Source organism: Anneissia japonica, unplaced genomic scaffold, assembly GCF_011630105.1.
Source record: "Anneissia japonica isolate Jap-2015-1 unplaced genomic scaffold, ASM1163010v1 scaffold287599_len23689_cov135, whole genome shotgun sequence".
In the NCBI taxonomy this organism is placed as follows: Eukaryota; Metazoa; Echinodermata; class Crinoidea; order Comatulida; family Comatulidae; genus Anneissia; species Anneissia japonica.
The window spans coordinates 14,484-23,955 of record NW_022687729.1 but is presented as its reverse complement, the minus strand read 5'-3'; the positions used below and the strand labels follow the sequence as shown (position 1 = coordinate 23,955).

General features: G+C 35.7%; 1 protein-coding gene across 1 annotated transcript in view; it reads right to left on the bottom strand.

The window, feature by feature from the left end:
- Positions 1-3,517: 3,517 nt before the first annotated feature.
- Positions 3,518-9,472, bottom strand: part of LOC117120859 (otolin-1-like) — a 13,658-nt gene continuing 7,703 nt past the window's right edge. Inside the window, exons 4-5 of the mRNA XM_033265955.1 lie at positions 6,114-6,163; positions 3,518-5,308 (exon numbers count right to left, since the gene is read on the bottom strand). Coding sequence (XP_033121846.1) covers positions 4,489-5,308; positions 6,114-6,163 — 870 coding nt within the window. The 3' untranslated portion in view covers positions 3,518-4,488. The remainder of the gene's footprint in view (positions 5,309-6,113; positions 6,164-9,472) is intronic.

Below are 9,472 nucleotides of genomic sequence, written 5' to 3'. Positions count from 1 at the left end.
GGGGGGGGGGGGGGGGGGTTGACCCGGCTGATGTCCACACGAGTAAAAAGAGCGTGTGTAGGACTACAGCAAAATCCCGCAAAAATAAAATAAAGGGTCTTTTTTTGCAGGTAAGTTGTTGAGCCCATTTCAAGTTCTAAGTAAAAGCAGACCGTGCAGACATCATGGGTCACAAGCCAAGTTTTTCTTCCAAGACACACAGAGCGAGTATTGCCCTGGTGGATTTAAGGTGGAAAATCCCCCGGAATTTCCGACAATGTAGGCGCAGGCCTATCATTTCCGTCCATCTTTATAATCTTATAGTACCAACGTGCGTTAAATTATGACTGGGAAGAAAAAGAGAACTATAGATTTATTACTCATTACGGCCCTAGAGAAAAATGTCTGGAAAAGTGTGGACCTTTGAAAGAGGTCGTACGACCTTCCCGACCCCCCTTGCATACACCTCTGACTCTAGAATTTATTTCCTGAGACAAATGCGTAAGGCCGGTCTTGGTGTTACTGAATTAGTTCATTTTTATTGTAGTATTTTACGGCCAGCAGTTGAATATCCTGCGCCAGTGTGGGCTACGAATCTGACCCACGAACATATTACATCAGTTGAATACATACAGAAAGAGCATTTCAGATAATTCTCCCATGGTGTAACTATGATGAGGCTGCGCACGTTTGATTCTAAGTATTCGGCTGTTGGAGGACAGACGAACCCGATTGTGCAGGGAATACTTTCAAAAATTTAAAAATTCCCATCACAGATTATATGATTTACTCCCTTCATTACGTAATGTATCATATAACTTGAGGACAAGCACCGAATTTCCTTTACCCAAATGTGATACAAACAGATCAAAAAACGTTATCATTAATACCGGGTTGTTCAAAGTATGATAAGTACTCCCTCCACAGTCGGACGGACATTGTTTTCATATTTAATTTTAATGTTTAACGCTTTGCTGTTTTATTGTTAGATAATTAATTTTTTTTTATTGTTCAACTTCAATTTATTTACAAAGTAGATTGCAATAAAATTGTTCTCGTATCGTATACTGTACCACCTCAACACCACGGTTGGGGCTGAGGTAGGAAAAATTATGATTATGGCACCTCAGCAGATGCCGGAAATGGCACTCATATAGACAATTTTATTTTTATCTCAAAGCAATTTTTGAAAAATTAGGGGGACCCAGCTCGGCTGCCTCCTCCGCCTCTTTATTCTGTCACTTGATATAATATGATATAGGCCTATCCTGCCTGTTCCCTGATCCTATAGTCAATGTCTTTATGTATAAACAAATCTCTCTTGAGTCAGGTCCGGTGCTACACTGACGATCATGGGGGCCACTTGGGGCCCCTAGAAGTCGGGTGCCCAGGGGACTGCCACACGAGAGCGCATATGCGTTGTACACCACTAGTCCAAACAGTGGTCTCCCAAATCAGCATAATTGATGAGTGATCAATTCCAAAAAAACCCTAAAACCAAAGACCAAAACTGCAAATGGCACAAGAAATCGGTAATAATAATAATTATTATTATTATTATTATGTCATTGTTATTCACATTCTAAGTTTAAAGGAATACATATAATAAATAGAGAATGTTTAAATTCATTATAACTTTTTAGACTGTGTGTATAATTCAGTTTTTACAATATTGTTTTTTTAAACCACTGTGTCAGCATTATAAACAAAATTGTTGACTCACAATTACCGTTGTCTTCCATTTGCTAAGGTGTTTATTGTATAGTTCATTAGAATGTTGCAACACATTTAATAGGGCCTATTTTGCATTGGGATGTAACTTTGTATTGTGATGCATTACTTATTTTGCCTATAACACTGTTTTCGGAGAAATAATAATAATAATAATAATAATAATAATAATAATAATAATAATAATAATAATAATAATAATAATAATAATAATAATAATAATAATAATAATAATCTATTAGGCAGGGATGGCGCCATTATTTTCCTGACGGATGGGCTGATGTCCCTAACGAGAGCAAAGTGGGCGTGGTCGGGCGTCACTCAATATTATTTCAAAGTGATCGAGGGGGTGAAACCATGGAAAATATGACAAATTAGAGGTTTCAAAGGCTTATTTAATAGATTTTCTCCCCGACAAATTGTGGGCCCTTCCCCTCTCCCGCTGACGCCACCCCTGCTATTAGGAGAGAAGGAGTTACGTCAGTTCCGCCAAGGTGAATAGGTTTTTGCTGGGTATCTTTAACATAGCGATAATTATTATAATATGTCTGTGTGTAACTGGAAAATTAATTATCAACGATTTAAACTTTGCATCAATATGATGAAAAAACAAGTCACGATTTCGGAAAAGCGGATGCTCACTGATTTTACGCATGCGCAAGGCTTGAATCCTACAATAATCTCTGAACCATGTATTATAGGTGTTATCGCTGAGGAAGTGCACATGAGATATAATCGAATAATATACTTATATTTATAATGTCAACGTATACATTTCTACTTCGTGTAATCGTACTTAATCAAATGAATGCAGACAGTGGTGATCGCAAACATACACCGATTACATGAACGCAGACAGCAGGCCTAGTGGCATCAATTATCATTATCATGTAGACTTCAGGCATGTATACAACAACTTTTAAGAGATCACGAAAGAGTCTGCTTCAATAGTGTAATACACCATGACTGCCGTTTGGCTAAGCCCCGCGATGTAACTTTGTATTGTAATGCATTACTTATTTGGCTTATAACACTGTTTTCGGAGAAATAATAATAATAATAATAATAATAATAATCTATTAGGCAGGGATGGCGCCATTATTTTTCTGACGGGTGTGGGCCGATGTCCCCCACGAGGGCAAAGTGGGCGTGGTCTGGCGTCACTCAACATTATTTCAAAGTGATCGCGGGAGTTACGTCAGTTCCGCCAAGGTAAATACGTTTTTGCTGGGTATCTTTAACATAGCGATAATTATTATAATATGTCTGTGTGTAACTGGAAAATTAATTATCAACTATTTAAACTTTGCACCAATATGATGAAAAAACAAGTCACGATTTCGGAAAAGCGGATGCTCACTGATTTTACGCATGCGCAAGGCTTGAATCCTACAATAATCTCTGAACCATGTATTATAGGTGTTATCGCTGAGGAAGTGCACATGAGATATAATCGAATAATATACTTATATTTATAATGTCAACGTATACATTTCTACTTCGTGTAATCGTACTTAATCAAATGAATGCAGACAGTGGTGATCGCAAACATACACCGATCACATGAACGCAGACGGCAGGCCTAGTGGCATCAATTATCATTATCATGTAGACTTCAGGCATGTATACAACAACTTTTAAGAGATCACGAAAGAGTCTGCTTCAATAGTGTAATATACCATGACTGCCGTTTGGCTAAGCCCCGCCCTTCTTCCTAATGTACTTCTGATGGTCAGTTGTTAAGTTTTTGCAAAACATGCGCACATGATACGTTGGACGGAATGGCAGAAACCCGTACACTACAATATTTACATTCAATGTTTTATTCTTCAAGCAACATTCATCATGTCAGGAATGTTCGTAATGATTCGTATAATAATAGGCCTAATAATAATAATAATAATAATAATAATAATAATAATAATATAGACCTATAAAATGCATTAAATTGCATTCTCTAATTTCATTAATTAGAAACCAAACTATAAAAGTACGGTAATTTTATTCAAAATAAATATTTACGATTATTTTGAATTGAAAAAGTTCTGGTATTCAAGTTCATAATTTCCAATAACGAATAGTTTTTAAAACCTCAATATTCCTAATAGATAATTCTTACTGTATATTATGCCATTTTTTCATTACGTAAAGCTACTGTTCGTGCGATCTGTATCGTACTACATAGAGCAACAAATGACATGTTCATCTGAGCAAATTCCAAACACTTGTCTTGACGTATTTGCTTACTCAATTCGATTTCAAACAATTAAATCAATCAGCTATATATTCATCTTATTTTTAGGCCTACTGTTTCCTTATTTCAATTATAATTTAGGTGAAAACCTCCCCACCCCCTTCCCGTCCCCCACTTACATAGAAATCACGAGCTTCATAATAGCAGACATTTTTTAAGGGATGTGGCTACATAAAATGGATTTTCTTGGGTGTATGGTATTGTTTAATATGATTGACTGTATGCACTCTTGAGTCGGCTTGCCGGCATTGAACCACTTTATAATAAGTGTCACATACTGTTATTGTTATTGTTATTATTATTATTGTTGTTATTGTTATTATAATTATTATTGTTATTATTATAATTAGGCCTATCAATATTATTATTATTATTATTATTATTATTAATTATTATTATTATTATTATTATTATTATTATTATTATTATTATTATTATTTGTAATCAATCAAGACTTTCTCCGAAAATATCTACAGAACTACTTGCACATCTACAATCATCAAAAATGCAAAGTACATCCTTTGTTAGTTCATATCGTATACCATAAACCCAGTAAAGGTAAGAGGGTGGGTTGGATGACCATAGACCTGTCTACCTTCGTTCGTCAGCCAGACTTCATCGCCGACATTCAGTTGAACTGTTGCTCCAGAACTCAACTGATCACTGCCACCAGCGGTACTACGATGCACGGTTGTGATTGCTCGCCCATTTAACTTCATTTTAACATACGGAGCAATACCACCTTGCGACAAAAAACTAAACATGAAGTAATAGAAACCTGAAACTCTAGATGTAAACTTTCCGGTATTCTTATCGAAGTCTTCTCCGACATTAATTTCCATTGACGTGAATAGAATGATAGATTCTGAAGTGGGTACGGGAGTGGTGCGTACTGCAGTAAAGGCAGATTTACGGACTTCTGATGGTGATGAGGGTGATGATTCGCCCTTTTCTCCTTTTGATCCATTGTTCCCTTGTGGTCCTTGTGGTCCTATTTGTCCAAGCGGGCCTTGTTTACCTAAAGATCCTTCGCTTCCTTTATTACCTTTTGAACCTTCATTTCCCGGTTCTCCTTTTTCGCCTCTATCTCCTTTTTCACCTCGGACAAACTCACCTCTGTCACCCTTACTACCAGATGGTCCAGCTGGACCCAACCCTCCAGATGTTCCTGGAACTCCAGGAATCCCAGGTTGCCCAGGCAGCCCGTGGCAGCACATATTACAAGTTTCATGAACGTTTTTTTCAGGTGTTGTAGTCATAGACAAGCTTTCTGGTAGGCAAGTTAATAGACTGATCAAACTGATTAAGAGTGCACATGATGTCAAAGATGGATTCATTTGTTTTCTAAATATAAAAAAAACGAAAGAATTCTGTTCATTATTTGGAAATTACAACCCGGTTGGTTAAATCTATCCATGCAAAGTAAATTTTAAAATGAATTGAAATGAAAGTGGAAACATTCTCTTTTTACGCTACCACACCCACCACAATGTATAATTGTCAAATAAATTATTAACACACAATTTTATTTATATAGCGTTATACCGAAGTCTCTTAGAGCTCCAGACGTAAACGCGCATTTAAAGAGTAATCCTACCGGTATGTGTTCAAACCTTCGTGATATATTTGAAAGATTAATACTTTTCGATTTAAATGATTAACTTTATGAGGGCTACCATTTATCATTTACACAAATGTTCCCGGAGTGTGGTTCGTATTCATTAACTTTCACATAGGCCTATTGTACTATCTCAGCAAGCTAACAACCTAGAAATAATCTACTGTTTATACAGCGCAGCACATCACGAAAATATCTGACGGAGAACTTGCTGGCCCAAGCGGGACTATCATCAGTTTTTTTAACATGTAGAAGCTAATTTATGAAAGGAAATGTATCAAAATTTAAGGAAGAGTTGAGTTTCTTCATGACATTCTAGATTGTTGACTAGATTTTTCAGCCTTAACAAAATAAGGTATGACTAGCAGAACACTATCCCGGAACTACAATTCTATCAAAGATTTTTTTTTTAATGATTAAATGATATTTTCAACGAATAAATTATCCACTGTTTAAATGTGGTGTAATCATTCATGTTTCATAATTATTTTCGATTTCTCTACCAATAAAAAATATAATGGTTGTTCTTACCTTTTGTCACAACGATCTTCAAGAAATGACAAACAGCAATCGTCTGCCTTCTGAAATAAAGTCAGTCATATGTACCCATCTATTACAACGATTGCCATTGGTCAATAAATATAGCCTCTGTTGCTGAATAAAATCGTCTATTTTAAGGACTTGTGCTATACGGTATAATTTAGCTTTGACCAATTTTTTCATTTATTCAAACGAACTCACGGTAAACTTGCTCATTGCGTCATTGCATGTTATTTATTGTTATTCTTTGTAGAATAATAGAGCTTGAAGTTTTATAATTTTTGTTGTATAATTTCGATTTATCATATAATTATAATTAATGGCTCTCCCTTGCAACCGTGGAAAAGCCATATATTTGTTCTGATTTTTTTTTTCTTAAAATCGCCTTTTCCCTATGTTTTTGCACATGGTTTTCTGTCTGCACTTTCATTTCCATGCTTGGATCTTCTTCAAACGTTTTCCAAGTAAACACCATATCAAAAATGTGCATATTAACAAATGACGTAATTCTACATTATTTGAAATATTAATAATCTGGTAATTAATTTTTTGCGTTTTCATAAGTTTTTCAAACTAGCGGCAGCTATGCTTAACGCAACATTACCGTGATATGTATAAACCATTTTCACCCTCAACCTATGAAATTGCGCAAGATGAACTGAAATGCGCGGGGTCGGGCTATGTGCGATGGGCAGAACTCTCCACATTATTCCCGATACTACCCATTACAGCCCACGTTGGAGCCCCATTGACGTTAAGTTGGTTTCCATGTTTTCTTTTACTTCATAATCCTCTTCATGATTTTTTTGTTTGTCACGTATTTTTTACTTTATTACTTTGTTAATTATTCTCTTTTTACTTTAATTTGAACATCACATTATGGCAATGAGAAGAAGCCCTGTTTTGTTTTCACATACATTGTAAGTCTAATTTTTATATTATTCTGTACACCGATTTTTAGAACAGCTTTCTTATAGGCTTAGATTAAACATCCGTTGATATGATCTAGATAAAATCCCAGTCGTTACTTGTAGGCCTATATTTTAGTTGGGTATTTTGTCTTCCGTCTCAAGACGCTGATCGTGTCTTCGTTTGTTAATTTGTGTTAAAAAAACTAAAATGTCATTACATCCACATTCTATAACAAAAATCTACTAGACGATATACTTCTGCAGATGAATATGAGTTAATCTGACCAAAGTTCATCAACACGAGACGCAAAGATTTGCAGACGAGGGGGGAGGGGGTTGTCCCGGCTGATGTACACACGAGTAAAAAGAGCGCGTGTAGTCTATAGCAAAATCAAGCAAAAAATAAAATAAAGGGTCTTGTTTTTTTGCAGGTATTTGGCCAACGTGGTGTTACTGAATTACAGTACTGTAGTTCATTTTTATTGTAGTATTTTACGGCCAGCAGTTGGATATGCTTAGCCAGTCTGGGCTACGAATCTGACCCGCGAACAAATTACATCAGTTGAAGACATACAGAAAGGGCATTTCAGATCATTCTCTAATGGTGTAATTATGATGAGACACGTTTGATTCTAAGTATTCCTGTTGGAGGACAGACGAACCCGACTGTGCAGGGAATGCTTCAAAAAATTTAAAAATTCCAATCACAGATTAAATGATTTACTCCCTTCATTACGTAATGTATCACATAACTTGAGGACAACCACCGAATTTAATCTACCCAAATGTGATATTAACACATCAAAAAACTTTAATACCGAGTTGTTCAAAGGATGCAAAGTACGCCCTGCATAGTCGGACGACATTGTTTTTATATTTAATTTTAATGTTTAACGCTTTGCTGTTTAATTGTTAGATAATTAATTTTTTGATTGTTCAACTTCAATTTATTTACAAAGTAGATTGCAATAAAATTGTTCTCGTATTGTATACCACCTCAACACCACGGTTGGGGCTGAGGTAGGAAAAATTATGATTATGGCACTTCAGCAGATGCCGGAAATGGCACTCATATAGACAATTTTATTTTTATCTAAAAATAATTTTGAAAAATTTAGGGGGACCCGGCTCGGCTGCCTCCTCCTCTTCTTTATTTTTGTCACTTGATATAATATGATATAGGCCTATCCTACCAGTTCCCTGATCCTATAGTCAATGTCTTTATGTATAAACAAATCTCTCTTGTGTCAGGTCTGGTGCTACACTGACGATTATGGGGAGGGACCACATGGGGCCCCTAGAAGTCGGGTGCCCAGGGACTGCCACACGAGAGCGCATAGGCGTTGTACACCAATAGTCCAAACAGTGGTCTCCCAAATCAGCATAATTGCTGAGTGATCAATTCCAAAAAACCCTAAAAACCAAAGAACAAAAAACTGCAAATGGCACGTGAAATCGGTTACTGATATATTGTGTTTTTTTAAAAATAATAATATTAATATTATTATTATTATTATTATTATTATTATTATTATTATTATTATTGTTGTTGTTGTTGTTAATGTTATTACTATTATTATTTGTTATTATTATTTATTATTATTATTATATCATTGTTATTCACATTCTAAGTTAAAGGAATACATACAATAAATAGAGAATGTTTAAATTCATTATAAATGTTTAGACCGTGTGTATAATTCAGTTTTTACTATATTATTTTTTTAAACCCACTGTGTGAGCATTATAAACAAAATTGTTGACTCACAATTGTCATTGTCTTCAATTTGCTAAGGTTTTTATTGTATAGTTCATCAGAATGTTGCAACACATTTAATAGAGCCTATTTTGCATTGGCATATAACCTTGTATTGTAATGCATTATTTGTTATTTAGTTTATTATTTATTTGGCCTATATACAGTTTTCAGAGAATTATTAATAATAATAATCTATTAGGCAGGGATGGCGCCAGTTTTTTTACCGATGGGGGTGGGGGTCCGAGGTCCGCGACGGGTGGGCCGATGTCTCCGACGAGAGCAAAGTGGGCGTGGTCGGGCGTCACTCATTACTATTTCAAAGTGATCGAGGGGGTGAAACCATGGAAAATGTGACAAATTTCAAAAGGTTTCAAAAGCTTATTTAATGGATTTTCTCCCCGACAAATTGTGTGTTTTTTTTTCTCCCCTACAAATTGTGGGGCCCTTCCCCTCTCCCGCTGACGCCACCCCTGCTATTAGAAGAGAAGGTGTTACGTCGGTTCCGCCAAGGTGAATAATTTGAAAAAGTTTTTGCTGGGTATCTTTAACATAGCGATAATTATTATAATATGTCTGTGTTTAACTGGAAAATTAATTATCAACGATTTAAACTTTGCACCAATATGATGAAAAAACAAGTCACGATTTCGGAAAAGCGGATGCTCACTGATTTTACGCAT